This window comes from Otolemur garnettii, unplaced genomic scaffold (genome assembly GCF_000181295.1).
Source record: "Otolemur garnettii isolate 467f Iridium unplaced genomic scaffold, OtoGar3 scaffold00083, whole genome shotgun sequence".
In the NCBI taxonomy this organism is placed as follows: Eukaryota; Metazoa; Chordata; class Mammalia; order Primates; family Galagidae; genus Otolemur; species Otolemur garnettii.
The window spans coordinates 2,785,156-2,801,932 of NW_003852478.1; the positions used below are offsets into that span (position 1 = coordinate 2,785,156).

At 36.2% G+C, this 16,777-nt stretch overlaps 1 protein-coding gene across 1 annotated transcript in view; it reads right to left on the reverse strand.

Moving 5' to 3' along the window:
* Positions 1–16,777, reverse strand: part of GABRG1 (gamma-aminobutyric acid type A receptor gamma1 subunit) — an 81,394-nt gene that overhangs the window by 20,928 nt on the left and 43,689 nt on the right. Inside the window, exons 3-5 of the mRNA XM_003794584.3 lie at positions 15,541–15,608; positions 3,788–4,008; positions 2,725–2,807 (exon numbers count right to left, since the gene is read on the reverse strand). Coding sequence (XP_003794632.1) covers positions 2,725–2,807; positions 3,788–4,008; positions 15,541–15,608 — 372 coding nt within the window. The remainder of the gene's footprint in view (positions 1–2,724; positions 2,808–3,787; positions 4,009–15,540; positions 15,609–16,777) is intronic.

Genomic DNA, 16,777 nt, shown 5'->3' on the forward strand with positions numbered 1-16,777 from the left:
GTGGCATCACAGCTCACAGCAACCTCCAACTCCTGGGCTCAAGCAAGTCTCCTGCCTCAGCCTCCCAAGTAGCTGGGACTACAGGCTCCCACCACAATGCCTGGCCATTTTTTGGTTGCAGCCATCATTGTTGTTTGGCGGGCCCGGGCTGGGGATTCAAACCTGCCACCTTAAGTGTATGTGGCTGGCACCTTAGCTGCTTGAGCCACAGGCACCGAGCCTGTATCACATGTTTTTGGGAAGATTTTAATAATTTAAAAATTTTAAGCATTTGCAACAGAAAGACTGGCCTACTATGTTAGAGATACAGAATCTGGCCGGGTGCAGTGGGTCACGCCTGTAATCCTAGAATTCTTGGGAGGCTAAGTTGGGAGGATTTCTTGAGCTCAAGAATTTGAGACTAGCATGAGCAAGAATGAGATCCCATCTCTACTAAAAACAGAAAAAAATAGCTGGGAGTTGTGATGGGTTATAACAGCTGGGACTGCTGTGTCCAGTCTACTTGGGAGGCCTTGGCAGGAAGATCCCTTGAGCCTAGGAGTTTGAGGTTGCTGTGAGCTAGGCTGAGGCCACACCCCTCTAGACTGGGACAACAGAGTGAGACTCTGTCTCAAAAAAAATAAATAAATAAAATAAAGATACAGAATCCATCAATCACTTTTTAAAATATGCAAAATACCATATCATTTTGCACCGGGATCCCCTATTAGTCATGCAATGAAGCAGCTGTCACCTCTGCCGACCTGTTTAAGATGCTTTTTCCTTTCCATTTCTCCACCTTCTTTCTCTTGCTTTCTAGGACTCTAACCTCCTTGCTCTTGATACTTCCTATTTGTTTATTACAGAGGCAACAGTGTACCTATAGTATCTATTCATATGGGCACAGATCAATGCAGTTAGATGCTTAGCCAATCTGAGTCTCAACACATTGACTTTTAAAATTGGGACTGTAACAAAATCTTTCACACATTTTTTTTTGAAATATTAGATGCAGAAGAGTTAATTCTGGACCTGTGTAGAGTGCCTGGAAAAAATTACCTATGATTATTGTATTTTTGTATTGGACATCCAATTACCTTCATGAAGACAGATTATTAATTCCCAATAGTGATACTCAAAACAAAAGCGATCTCACATCAGAACTTAGAAATAGAACCTAGAAGAAAGTTCTATAACTGCCCTATGATTTATTGGCATATCAACTGCTCCTGGAGTATTCCTATTAACCAAGTCTTTGCTGCAATTTAGCTATTTTATTTATTGCGAAGTTAATCAAAGCAGTAAGATAGGAGATCATCATTGTTAAAAGGATGTTCTAATGAGACAAAAAACATTGAGAAAAGTCAAGAAAATCACTAATAAAGGGCAAGAAAAGAGATCTAAAAATTTAGTAAGTGAAGTGGGGTAATCATAATGAAAGATTATATTACCCTCTGTTGCCAATAGATTCTAGAATATGATCTATGGAAAAATAAAATTTCAAAGAAAATCACTAGACAATTTTTGGATATAACCAAAAACATTTTAAGTAGATGTTTTATATATTTTTAAGACATACTTGTATGTTATCAAGAAACATATTTTTATAAAAAAAAGTATGCGAGGCTATATTTGTCAATACGAAGTAAAATTAACATTACTATAGAAATATTATAATCTTTTCCTTAGAAGAAAATACTAGGTTTTATATTAAAATTATTTAGCTCTCACCACTTTACTGACTCGTATTTTTTAATTAAAATGAACGTATTTCCTTCTGACTCAAAAAGTCTTCTTAACTATTTGCCATTCATATGGTAAATATGTTTAACTCAGATAAATTTGAAAATCTATTTAAAAATCCAGAATGATAAAGTTATATCTCGTTTCAGACCGGGCACAGTAGTGCACACCCATAATCCTAGCACTCCAGGAGACTGAGGCAGGTAGGTATATTGCTTGCACTCAGGAGTTTGAGACCAGCCTGAGCAAAAGTGAGACCCTGTCTCTACTAAAAATAGAAAACCTAGTTGGTGTCTTGGTGGGTGCCTATAGTCCCGGCTACTCAGGAGGCTGAGGTGAAAGAATGGATCGCTGAAGCCCAAAAGTTTGAGATTGCTGTCAGCTAAGATGCCATGGTGCTCTATCCAGGGTGACACAGTGAGACATTGTCTCAGAAAAAAAAAAAAAAAAAAAATATATATATATATATATATACATATACACACACATATATATATCAACAAGTTTCATATAAGCTTTTCACATTGTATATCAGATTAGTACATTGCACCCCATATATGCATAAATGTATATATTTATATACATAAATATATATATATACACTTATCCTGTTTATTTATACGTATATACTTATCCTGTTTCCAGGAAAGTGAAAAAGTAAATGTAATTTGAATCAACCTTTTATTTATGGATGTGTAAAAACACTTGAATATAAACTTATCTTCAGTATTCCTTTATTCAATCTAAAATAAGAAAAGGGCACTAGAATAAAAGTAAAACTTGTAAATAATGATTTAATAAAATATGTACATTCACTACACATTTATTGCCATTTCTTAGTTTAAGAGCAAAACACCAATACATTATTTGTGATTATTTTATCTCAGAGAGTTTAGTGTAATCCACAACCTTGGAAATTACATTTTATCTCATTTTATTTTATATTTTTTTTATAAAAAGGGTCTGAGGCTAAAATTCTATCAAACGTTTTTTATCACTTACAGCTTGAAAATTCCAATGGGCAGGAGTGTTCATCCATAGGGAAATTGTGGAGTTGCAGGTAACATTCCGCATTAATTGTCAGTCTATTGAGAGGGAAAAATAAGTATGAAGGAGAAATAAGTTTAAGCATCAATGGTTTCTCGTCTAATTTTCATGATCAGGGCCTACAATAAAGAACTGAGAATATTAGAACACTGTAATGATTCTAAATTATCAAAATATTAAATGATATAAATGAGGTGTTGGTTATGTTAACAAGTTTGACATAAGCTTTCCACACTGTTTATCAGATTAGCACATTGTACTCCATAAATGCGTTAGTGTACAGTGTTACAATTTAACAAAAAATTAAAATAAAAAATATTAAATGATAATATCCCATTCCTGATTAAGGAAATCCTCACATTGTCCTCTCAGCCAACTAAGTCTCCCGTGTACGCGATTCAGTGTAATGCCTGCCTTTGCATTTGAAATTCATACTTTGGTATCTCCCCAAATACATACAGGCTCACAAACATGCCCACACACAACAGAATAGCAGAGGACACGTGGCTGGTGTGGGGATTTATTTATTTTAATTTATTATGAACATCTTTTCATTTAGGATATCCTTAATAAGCAGTTATGTTCAAGGCCATAAATTAAATAAACTTGAACCTTGAGGTTGAACATCAACCCTCATCTAATGTTCCCTTAGGGATATTTTGCCACACCATTGAAAATAAGAGTATTATGATTTTATAGCAAGATTTGCTCCTAGAGGAAGTCTCAGTCAATTATTTGAGGAATTGGTTAAAGAAACATAATGTTCTTGCTATAACTGCTTCTGCTTCAAAGGAGGAAAACCAAGGAGTTTTTCTTGTTTGTTTTAAGTCCTTCTTACATAATAATAACTCTGAGCTTAAAAAATATCACCAAATATTTCACAATTTTAGATGTTACCACATAATAGAAACTACATATTCTTTACCTTGCTACTCTGAAAAAGGAAAATTTAGGAGCAGATGAAATATTAGCATGGAAAATAAATTAGAGCAAGTATGAATTTTCAAAACAGTATCACCTGAGGGTGTACAGAACCCGTCCGTCATTCCAGATCCGAAGCAGACGGTTAGGAGTTGTTATCCAGTGAGCATCGGATTTTCTTGAGTTTCTGAAGAAAGTGTCGGGAATCCAGATTTTCCCCACCATATTGCTGTTAAGCATAAGCACTTTCATGGTGCTATTGAATTTTAAACGACTGTCAAACCAGGTTTGGGCAAAAATGATATCGATTGTGTATTCCTGAAGGAAAAGAGGAATAAGAATACATGTGTATTACTGCAGCCGTTATTTTAGATGTTTTCCTCAGAAGATCAAATTTTTATATTATAAAATTCAGGCTACGAAGTTGCATTTAAACTCAGTCTTTGGGAGAAAAAGTTATGGTTTATCCTTATGAGTCATCTAAAATAAAATACAATATTCCCATTAATTATTGATGTCTGAGGTGGAGGGGAAAAGTTCTTTCAAGATTTTATAATATGCAAATATATGCATTACATACAAAAGCAAATTACCATAATGTTAAAAATTATATTAAATTTTGCACATAGGCAAGGCTGGAGCAAAGAAGTCCTCCATATTGGGAAGTAACAGCAAAGAAATTGCACGGTTATAATAAAGCTATTTGGAGTCGGTAATGAGCCATTATCTGCCTTTGTATCCTAACAAAATTTCTGCCATATTGTAAACATTAAAATGTATTTGGTACCATTAATGAATAGTAAAGCAGTGCTAATCAATGCCAGAACGTAAATAGTGTGAAAAGACGTGTGTATGTGCATGTAACTTTAATTTTAGAAAGGATTTAAAATAGATGGAAAAATCTGAGGTATCGTGTAATCTATTTGTAGTGGGAGAGATTGATTGTCTACTTCTGATGTGATATTGATAATTGCCCAATTTGCCTGAAAGAAAATATTTTACATAAGAAGCAGATGTATAATTGGGAATTTAACTCATGAATGAAAATTTGAAAAAAATTTCCGGGAGGATCAATAAGTGAGCAAAGTAGGAGTGAGCTCACTGAGGAAGGCGCATGGAACCCCAGGCTCCACCCAGACTGCTCACAGCGATAGTCCGCTCCACGAGAATACGGGCCTGAACTCAGAGAGAAACCCTGTTTTGTCTATTTTTGATGAACAATGTTTCAGTTTTAGAAAAGCAGATACATATTAATTATTATTTAAAATCCAGCAAGGGCCCAGATATTATGCAGTTGAGTATAAAATACATGCTTTATAAGGAGATTAAATACATATATAAAAATTATGGATAATTTCCCTGTTGTGATGTGATGTGTGATCTTCAATAACAGGTCTATAGATTTAGCGTTGTTTCCCTGCCATTGATTTGAGTAGACATGAAGACATAGAATCCTACACACAAAAGTACTTGAATTGTGACCCTATCTCTCTTCTCTCTTTCTCTCTTTTTTTTTGTAGAGATAGAGTTTCACTATGTCGCCCTCAGTAGAGTGCTGTGGCATCACAGCTCACAGCAACCTCCAGCTAGCTCTTGTGCTTAGGCGATTCTCTTGCCTCACCCTCCTGCATAGCTGGGACTACAGGCGCCCACCACAACACCTGGCTATTGTTTTGTTGCAGTTTGGCTGGGGCCGAGTTTGAACCCACCACTCTCAGTATGTGGGACTATTGCCCTACTCACTGAGCCACAGGCACTGCCCTGTGACCCTCTCTTTTCATAGTCTTGCTTGCCATGCTAGAGTAACTTAAAGAGAGAGAGAAAGAAAATTTTGTTTTTTTGCAACTCAGTACAAGATGGCACAGAGCCAGTTGTGCTGAGGTACATGGGCTGAAAGTACTTTTGCAATCAGATGAGCTACACATTCCATAGCTACAACTTTGCTGTGTTTGTAGCTAAAGCTGAGTCATAATGCAAAACACATCCCGTAACATGCAGTGAAGCATATTTATACTGCAGGTGTTTAATCATCTCGCTGAGTAATATTAATGGAGTACATACATGGGCCTGCAGTCAGGAAGGCCAGGAGATTCTCATAGACACTCCTGCTGGTGTCCCTCCTCCTTCAACCTTGTGGAACATTCTTGAACAGCTTCCCTGAAGATATTTTTAATCCCCATTCTGTCCTCCTGTTTGTCTATCCTTGTGTGTTTTCTTTGGAATCAATCATAATTTATCTAAGCACCTTCTTTACATGACACAAGTGATTAATTAACCACTAAGAGTGTAACTGCATAACTTAGGCTAATGACATGGCTTCCACAAATAGAAAGAAGGCTCACTTTGGTAGACCATGGAAAAACTATTTAGCCAGAGTTATGTCACACTTCTGTATGGAATCGAACAGCAGAAATTGCTTAATATAACATCCATGACTTGGCAAATATTCAAAATTGGTGGAAAGAGGAATCTCATGCCACTGGGTATGTTTACTTAATTGCAATATTCATAACTAACAGACCATTAAACGTGGCACTTGAGAACTACTTTGTCCAGGGATGGAATTTCACAACCAGGGGTAAATCCTGCTTAGAAGTTTGCAGGATTTTATTTAAAATATCTGATTTTGAACATGCTAATTGGTATTGGAAGGGTTATAATTTTCAAGGGGTTAAACATTTCTAAGCAGATAATCTTGTGGAAATGTGAACAAGTTTTCTATTCACAAATGTTTTCTTTATCTACAATCAAGAAGTGAAATGTGTAAGGCATAGCTTGATAACTCATCTCCAAACTCTTTGTAGAGGCTAATTCTCTCAAGCCCTTTTAAATTGCTAATTTTTCATAAATGCTTCAGTGAGATAAGAAGGTCGTGAGAGTTTGTGCCATTTTATATGTAATTTAAAAATCCAGTTTTGTTTACAGATTTGGATTAGTGTAATTTCCAGAAAATGATCAAACTGTGTTCTTTTACTTCTTGTTACTATTTGCAGGTCAGAATTATCTCCATAATAAATGAGCAGAGAAAACATGAAATGGGATTTCCATTCACTCAGAACAACAATACAGTGGTTTCTAGCACATTCATCTCAAGAGGAAGAACACTGCATTTAACATTGTGAACCAAGGTGCATTATGGAATGTCCTGAATCTTCTTGCAAGTTAACTGACAAAACAACATTAATAAACGTAGAGAAGTGAGTCATTCTGAGTTCTAACTTAATCAAATCAAACTGGAATTGATGAAAGCATGCAGGGCAGTTTTATCACTACATTGTCAACATTGCAACTACGTAGGGCATCTTACATTTTAAAGTACTAGTTAATTCTATATTACTGGTTTTCTAGCAATGATGAAAATTCACACGCAATTCAAGACCTGCCTTAGCAACTAATTAAGTTACATGATAATTTCATCATGAAATCTGGTTGATTTTGCTCTTTCCATGTTGGCATTAATCTCTCCCAAAGCTGTCTATTCATGTGGACCAAACAGAATGGAGACCAAATCATTATTACCAATTGATCACGTAATGGAGCTATAGACACAGAGAAAAAAAGGTATGAGTATAACTAAGCCAGGGCACAAATAGCTTTAGTAGTAAATGGTCACAGGTATTTGCTCCATTTTTGCTTAATTATTGTAAAAACATCAGCCTCTTGATACTACCACTATGAAGTAAAAACATTAGTGTTATTCTATTTTCCAAATGGAAGAACAAATGCCAGCTGCTCAAATCATTGAAGTCATCCAGAAATACATTGAGAGAGCTTCAAAAAATAGGCATGAATCTGGATTCAGCTACTAACTCTTCATGCCCTGTTTTTACATCAGTGATGTAGATTGACAAAAGGAACCTAATATTGTTTGAATTCATCAGTTAACTTTTTTAGCAAATATTTTTTCAGTGTTCTGGTTATTTTTTTCATATTGTGGGGTTATACAAAGATGAAAGTGGAGCCTTCTTGGTATGAATAAACAACATTAACAAATGTCCAGTAATTGACCCTGGAGTGTATCCACAATTCTAAATCCATGCAGTGCTGGAGTGAGCGTTGTGAACTGGACGTCTTCACACTTCATTGGCTAATTTTATGCATCATGCCTAGTCAGACATTTCCTACTAGACATAGAAACTATATAAAATTTCAAAGAGCAAACTAGACCTCCCATTTGATCCTGCATTCCCATTACTGGGCATCTACCCAGAACAAAAAATATCCTTTTACCATAAGGACACTTGCACTAGACCGTTCATTGCAGCACAATGTACAATCACGACAAATGGGGAAACAACCTAAATGCCCACCAACCCAGGAATGGATTAACAAGCTGTGGGTCATGTATACCATGGAATACTATTCAGCCATTAAAAATGATTTACATCTTTTGTATTAACTTGGATGGAGGTGGAACACATTCTTCTTAGTAAAGCATCACAAGAATGGAGAAGCAAGAATCCAATGTACTCAATTCTGATATGAAGGCAGTAGATGAGCTGGGGTGGGGTAGGGGAATGAGGTAGGGGGAGAGGGGCAGAGAGAGGAGATTTGGAGTCATGGTGTATGGCACACTTCTTAGGGGCAGGATACAATTACAAGAGAGAGTTTACCTAACAACCATGATCAGTGTAACCTAAGTCTTTATACTCTCAATGAATTCCAAACAATTTTTTAAAAAAAGAATAAAAATTGAGGCCTTGGGAGGCACCTGTGGCTCAAAGGAGTAGGGCCCACATGCTGGAGGTGGTGGGTTCAACCTAGCCCTGGCCAAAAACTGCAAAAAAAGAAAAATGAAGCCTCATAGGGTATGTCTGAATCAACAATAACAATTGAAGTAAAACAGTGAGTTGGAGCAGGCGGATGAGAAGGCAAAAACCAAATTTTAACTTCATATATGAAAATTATGGCTGATTTGGTTAGAAACTCCCTCCTCAATCCTGGCCTGAGGCCAGAATTCCCACCAGTATTGATTGATTACACATCATTCTATGCCCATGAGATTTGAAGATTTAAGGCTCTGTTCTTTGAGGCTTCTTATTGGAAAAAATTTCAAAATAGACACCTCAAAAATTTGACCAAGGTCTATCAGAAGTTCCAGGTGTGAGTGTTCCCATATCATGAAGAAATAATTATGACTGGCTAAAAGGACTTAATAATCACATAATTTTTAATCACAGCAAACTGTAAACATTCTAAATGTTCAATAATGCATTATGAAATATGTTATGTGCAAACATATTCCTTACTATTATTCAACATGTAATGATTTTTGAAGTAATTAAGTAAAATGACTTAACATGTAAAAAGACACAGTGTTATTAAACAGCATGGATAGTATTGGAGTATTTGGTAAAATTATATACATAAAGTTATGGTAATAATAATGGTGACCATTGAATATGTTAGAAAAGTTTGACTTTTCTCTTTTACTTAAATTGAATTTCTAATTTTCCCATGTTGAATATGTATGTATTTTATGATAAGTAAATAAACCTATTTTAATGAAATAATAATTTAGAAAAAAATAGCATTATGATTACCTTTTACAATTTAAACTATATATAGACACATACAGTGCTTTATTCCTGGACTGTTCCCCCTCTTTTATGGTCTAATTGACATTTTTGTAGCCATCTTCCCCCCTAGGCTTTATGCTCCTCTCAAGAAAGGAAGCTGTATCTTTTATAATTTATCTTTTCCAACAATGAACGAACTGTCACTGTATAGGTGGTAAATAAATAGAAGACAAACGAAAACAACTAGGAAATAAAAATGAAAACATGTCTGTTTAAATCAAGAAATAAAATTATTCTGTAACTTTTGAGGATTGAATGGTTAATTTAATTTCATAATGTTAAGAAATCTAAAATGAGGACACTGGATCTAAGAAGCATAAAATGAAAATGACTCTTGCTGGGAGTGGTGGTTCACACCTGTAATCCCAGCACTCTGGGAGGCTATGGCAGGTGGATTGCTCGCACCCAGAATTTCAAGACTAGCCTGAGCTAGAACAAAACCCTGCCTCTACCCCAAATAGAAAAACTAGCCAGTATGATGGTGCAAGGCTGTGTACAGGCTACTTGGGAGGCTGAGGTAAGTAGATAGCTCAAACCCAAGAGTTAGAGGTTGTTGTGAACTATGACACCATGGCACTCTACCCAGGGCAACAGAGTTAGACAAAGGAAGGAAGGAAGGAAGGAAGGAAGGGAGGGAGGGAGGGAGGGAGGGAAGGAGAATGGAAAGAAAAAAAAACAAAAGAGAAAAACATCACACCTGTAATCCTAGCACTCCTGGAGGCCAAAGCAGGTGGATTGACCTAAACTCAGAGGGTTGAGACCAGTCTGAACCAGGGTGAGACCTTGTCTCTACCAAAAATAAAACAACAACAAAAAACCCCCTGGGCATTGTGGCAGGTGCATGTATTCCCAGCTACTTGGGAGGCTAAGGCAAGAGAATCACTTAAGCCCAAGAGTTGGAGGTTGCTGTGAGCTATGATGCCACAGCACTCTACCGAGGACACAAATCGTGAGACTCTGTCTCAATAAAAAAAATAATAATAATAATTAATTAATTAATTAAAAAAAGAAAATTAAAAAACTTCAAACTAAGATAATTGAAAGCCAATTGAAAACAAAATTCAAAAAAGAAATTAAAAAGAAAGGAAAAAAAGAAAAAACAAAAGGAAATAACTCTTTCTTATTCAGGCCTATTATTTAATTTTTTTTCTACTAATGCTGAATCTAAAAGTAATTAAATTGTATATTGTTTTATAATAAGATCTGAGAAAAGAAGTAAATTTTATGCTACATAGTGACAAAAAGTTAACATAATATGCAGAAATAAAAAGAATTAAAACCATGCTGACAATCTTTAAGATATTGTACACACCAAGAAATTAAACTTATTTTAAATGCAAGTTCATTTCTTCACGTACTACAAATAATCGTATCCAGGAAGACTAGAATCCTTCTCTTCCCCTCCAAGAGCACATGCAGGTCAGTTTTCTTGGTAAGAAAAATGTATCTTTTTGCCAATCTTTTGCTGTTTCATAATTCCTCAAGTTAATATACTTGGCACAAAGTAACCATTTCCAGTTAATACAGTAACAATAGAAACCAGGGTTTCTTTGATATGCACAAGTGATGCCTAAGGCCTTACATTCAGCTGCAGAACAGGGAGGCAGTGGGGGGGGGCGGGGGGGAGGGATGAACCTGGGTACGGTTAGGACCAATTTCAGGGGCTGTGCAGGAGAAACGTGGTCCTCGCAATGGAAGAAGTACACGAAAAACATTTCTCTATGAGCCCCAGTTTTCTCAACATTTTCAGAACGCCCAAATACACATCATATGTCTGAAGAAGTCATTACCAAACTAAGTCTGACACCAGAAAGTACAAAAGTCTCCAAGGTCAGTTCTCATCAGTGTCACGCAGCCCAGGCACCCACATCTCTCCCCCACTTTCCACTGGGAGGTTTGATAATCGGGCATTTCACTTAAATGAGTGAAAAAAAGGTATTACTGAGAAAAATCCTTTGTTTCCATTTAGTAATAAATAATGCTTAGAATTTTTGTAGTTCCATATATACTACTGTTTAAAAAGAATTTTATTTTAATTTTTGTAGGAAGCAACCTTATTTTCTCTTTCTGTAATTTAAGGTTTTCTGAAAATAGTCATTTTGTTAGATGTTTCTATACAGGCTAGAAGGAAAGCATATTGTCATTTGCTAAATCTATTTACTTCTGTTTATCTGCTGTTTGCCCTGGTGTCCTGCTCAGCAGGTTGTTTTAAAGTATAGCACCGCCAGTTTCCTGGACACTTTTTAAATTGTCCTCTTCATAGTGGGTGCCTTGCTCCTCCGTCCTGCCTCTATTACCAAGACCAAATCATAATTTTCAAGCTGCAAAATCTATCCAGCTTTCATACGATATTCTAACATTATGTGACATAACACTCTTGCAATTAGAATGACAAAAATTAAGCTCTACAAATGAAAACTAGATCCCACTCTTGGGCAGTTTTTATAAGTTGTTTCTTGTCCCTTATTTTCAAATCTTCATATTTTCAGTCTCTTAATAATGGATGAAGGGGTATAAGTCCCTACAAGTAAACCAAGCTATACCTGGAAGTTTTAATTATAACTACTTTTGTACTTACTAATCTTGTAAGTCCCTAAGTCCTGCTAAGTCCCTATAATATCATCTTGAATATCCTGGGGCTCTCACTGGTCTTGACTTGGATTTGAAGAATTTCTGTAACTTTTGAACACTGGATTTGTTAGTTAGAAAGTAGCTGCTATCATGAGGTGTTTTCTCAAAAGAGCAAAAACCATAAATCTCAACCAAATACGAAAAATTGAGGTTAAACAAAATTTTAAGTCCAATGAGCTCTATTAATATTCTCTTTCTTACCTTCACTTCTGATTGCATACTTAGTTCTGCATATACTTAAGGTAGTTCTAATCAGAGCAGGCATAAAATTCAGCAGCCTCTCTCCAGGTTTTTCTATTTTATTCCAATCTTCATTAGTGCCTCTATTATTCATGTTGACTATAAATTATCAAAATAAAAGCTATAATCTATATATTGAGTGAATATTCATTCACTCATTTAACGTGCAATTATTGAATACCCTACTCTTGATAGAGACATTAGATTAAAACTGTTAATTTAAGCCTTTTTTAAAAAAAGTAAAGTGAAAGCCAGATTCTATTGTAGAATGATGCTGGTTTAGGTATTACCAGTTACCTATAGTTATCTTATGTGTCTAGTTGTAAAAAAGAAACAAACATTTTGAAGCATTTGGCAGAAGAATAAATTTTGCCTAACTTAAAACAATTAAAAAGTTAAACTAACACATTAAATGTGTTCCTTACCCGTACCTTAAGTGACATGAGGGCCTAAGGGGAGACTACTCTCTTCTTTTCATAATTACGCAAATTTGCTCACTTGATTTTCTCAAATTCAAAACAATTTTGTTCATTTTTATAGAAAGTGAATTCTAATTTCCCTGCATTGTTTAGATAAATAGTGCCCCATGTAACCTGTTGCATATTAATTCCGATTGTGACAATGGTTTTCTTTAATAAACACTATCAAGTATTCGACGGAGATTTTGTTTTTGTTTCAAGTGTTCTTCTGTCATGAGTTTCAATAGCAGTTTCACTCATTTACTATTTTTTTTCAGCTATCACTGTCCAAGGATACAAGTGCATAATTTGCTCCACGGAGAACACTAAGTCTTTAATACGTGAATCTTTTGTTCGAGAAGACAATCATAGAAGCCTCTAGGTAGCTATTCTTGTCAAAATGCTTCTGGAATAATACGGCCGTGAATCCTTTTCTCTTCATTTTACTACCACCTTTTAAATTTAATGAATTCATGCAAATTGAAAACAAAATCCCCAAACAAAAAGTATACAGTTTAGGAAAATGTACACTCTTCCACATGCTCAAACAGGCTCACTTTCCCTCGGCATTGGGTACTTAGAAACCAAACCTTATAAAATTCTTCTAAAAAGAAAAATTAACATGTTTGCAAGCTATTACATTATGAAACTTTGTATTTGCATAATGTTAAAAGTTTAACCTTCTTATACACATACACAGAATGCTTTTTCTTTACAAAATCACCTACTTGCACAGGAATTCGTTTTGGGCAGAGCTAAGACTAAAATGAATCTGCCGAAGCTTTTTTTTTCTCTTGGTTTCTGTGGCACTGATTTGTCATTATTTTCTTGCCAACTTTGATCTTTTAAGTCCTTAAATACATCTGTTCCCGAAGGTGTGGTGGTCATTCCTTTTTTCTTATCTCTTCACTGTAAATCTATTTTTCCATCTCAAAGTGTTTTAGCTAATTCCTGAAAAGATTTGGCTCCAACCTTGACCTTCCCCTGACTGTTAGCCCCTTACTTAAGATTAACATTTAAATTAGTCCACGGGGACATCCCACTGTCCTCTCAAATTCACTTTATCCACAGCTGATTCCTATTTGTTGCATTAAGGTGACAACCTTAAGTCAGTTATGTTCAGCTAAAACTCCGTGGCTGCACTAATCAGTGCAGACACTCGTAACAGTTCATGACAATCATGTGAACATCATACTGAATAGGAGACTGGATATTGTGAGTGTGGCTGGAACCCTGGAGGAGTAAGTGGACAGGGCAGTTGCTATGCATGCTCTGAAGCTCTTCTAGGTAAGGCCTGGGACAAAGAGATGCTACGATATTGAATAAATGAAGTGAAGAGGAACTTCAGCGAAGTGAGAATGATCTTTAGGTGTCTTATGGGCTGAATGATGTTACCCCAAAACTCATACGTCGAAGTGAAAATTCACTCTCTCGCACCTTGAAACCAGTATGTGACTTCATGGCTTCCCCTGCAGGACCCGTGTATGTCTTCTGGGCTTTGTGGCAGCAAGTTCAAAGATGAGACCAATTCTGAAGGTGGAGGACTGACGTCCAATCCAGCTTTTCCCCTTCCCCACCTTCACCTTCGAATGAATCTCATCCAACAGCCGTACCCACCACCACGTGATTCCCAGAATCAGCGGTCCCCATTTCATCTAGTTCTTTTTGGATTTTCACGTGTGATTCTGATTCATCATTATTCTCCCCGTCATCTTGTTTACTCTCTTTAGTTGTATGAACCATCCTCTCCCGGTTCTTCTTCTGCCCCTATGATGTTCTCCAGCAGGCCCCTTGCCAGCGCTTCTCCTGCCTACAGCTACATTTCATATATGTTGATTTCAACATGCCATCTGTTCCCACACCTAGGATCTTCACATCTGAATTTTCCCATGGGTCATCTTACACGTTCTTGATATCTTAAGCAATACTGTATGCCTCTTGCCTCCCTCCGTTTCTGATCCACAGCTCTCTCCAGTTCTCACATCGTCCCTGATGTAGAGACTCAGATACAGCACTGCTGGACAGCTCCTCCCGAAGGTGCCCTGAGCCGTGGGGCTGCATACGCCTATGCCGTTTTCCTCCCTCAAACAATGATTCCACCATCACTTTTCCTAGGAGTCTAGACACAACTGATAAATCACCAAACTCTAAAAAACTAACCTGTCTAATATTTCTTCTATGTGCTGTTATCTTCTCCAGCTCTGTTGCTATTGCATTGGGTGAGACCCTGCTGATCTATTGCTCAGGCTGCCTCACAACCTCTTAATGGGGCCCTCTGACCCTGAACCTGGACTCCTGCATCTGTCTTCTGCACAATCTTCTCTGCTGTACATTGTTCTAGGCTATACATTGTGGTATATTAAAAAATATAAATCTGCCTCTGACACTCCCCTGATAGAAAGGGTTTAGTCATTTCTGTTATCTGAAGGGAAACAATTCATACAACACACAGCACTGTTCATAAGCTTCCTGTTATGGGGTTTGCACAACCATTCTTAATGAGGTCTTTAGTCATGACTTTGAGTCCCCTACCTGGCACCATGTACTCTAGTGACATCTAATTGCTGGGCGTTCTCCCGATCTTAGCAGGCTGTGTAATCCTCTGTGCACACTCCGCTCTCTCCCATGAGTTCCTTTTCTCTCTGCTTCTCCCTCAGGCTTTCTGATTTTTCTCTGGATTTCCTCGGGGACCCACTCTTGATTAAACAGATGATAATTTTCTATGCTCTCACCTACTCCTACCAAACACAGTGCATTGGAAAAACAGGCTAAAAATTCTTAGATATGGGAATATTTTAGTTTCAGTTTCCAACACCTGGCAAACTGGTCTGAATTCGTTCAGCATTAGCCATTAAAAGTTATTCACACTCATTTTATTACAGTGGTTCACACCTGAGATCTCTATGCCAGATACAAAGGTCCTTTTAATATTCCTTACTCACCATATTTATGGGATCCACTGGTCCAATACTGTTTACATAAACGTCAGTTTCAATTACAGTAGGTCTCACTGCAAAATACCAACAGAAAGAACGGTCAGACTTATAACCGGAGGTCATTTTAAATACATTTTAATTTTAAATAAATCTTAAAAACTAATGATTTTTTTACCATTTCAATCATGAAAGATCCTGAAGTACAGAAACACGGCCCCTTACAAAAATATGGACACCACCTTTTCAGTTTTAAAATCAATCATGTAAATAAAAATTAATGTTTTTAATGAAAAATTCCAGTGTGCAAATGAAAAATATTTAAAATATTTAGATTATCCACCAAAATTAAGGGAGTGGATCCAATAAAAATTTGGCTACTTGCTCTGAAATAGTTATAGCTTTTATGATTAGAATGCATTTTCAATATATCTCCTTCTACCTAACGGTCCTCAGTACTACAGTGGTAAATGTTTAAGGAGCTCGTTCTCAGAGACAGGGCTTGCTCCCAAATTATTGCTTTTGTTGGTTTTATGGTGTAAAAAATCCCACAATGGCTGATTTAAAGATATCAACCTGAAATCACTGAATGTAGGGACTACACAATATATTATATCATATTATATGTTACATAGTAAGAGGCTATTTTGAGCCAATAAATGCCAATTTCAGCACATACTAGAATGAGAATTATATTATGAGGATTAAAAGACAATGTATGTTAAGGAAATTTCTCCAGGTCTGACGTTCATGAACAGCTTAATAATTATCTGTCCCTGTCTCCGTCCTCCCTTGCTTACAATATTTCATTAATTTGCTTATAGTTGATCCAGTGCAAGGCCTATTTTTACCTAATTCTCACAGAATATAATACGGATTGACATAAGACCTTATCAACTGTGTTTTGTAGATGAACATAAATGTTCTTCCAAGTAATTTTTAAATAACACATACAATATTATATTGTTCTGTTAAAACGTATATAGCTGGTAAGCTTTTTTAAATGTTTACCAAATAGCATAATTAACAAATACCTACAGGACTGCCATAACTGGGGCATTTACCATTAATGAGACTTACCATAATAATAACTTTTACATTTTTCTGTTTACTAGAGAATATATTTGTACTTTCTTTTACACTGACCATCACAAATACCAACTAAGATATAAAGGATTAATTTAGTGAATCAGCCAATGCTTATTGAGGGATGGCCGTAAAGGATGCATGAGGTAGACCAGAAGGA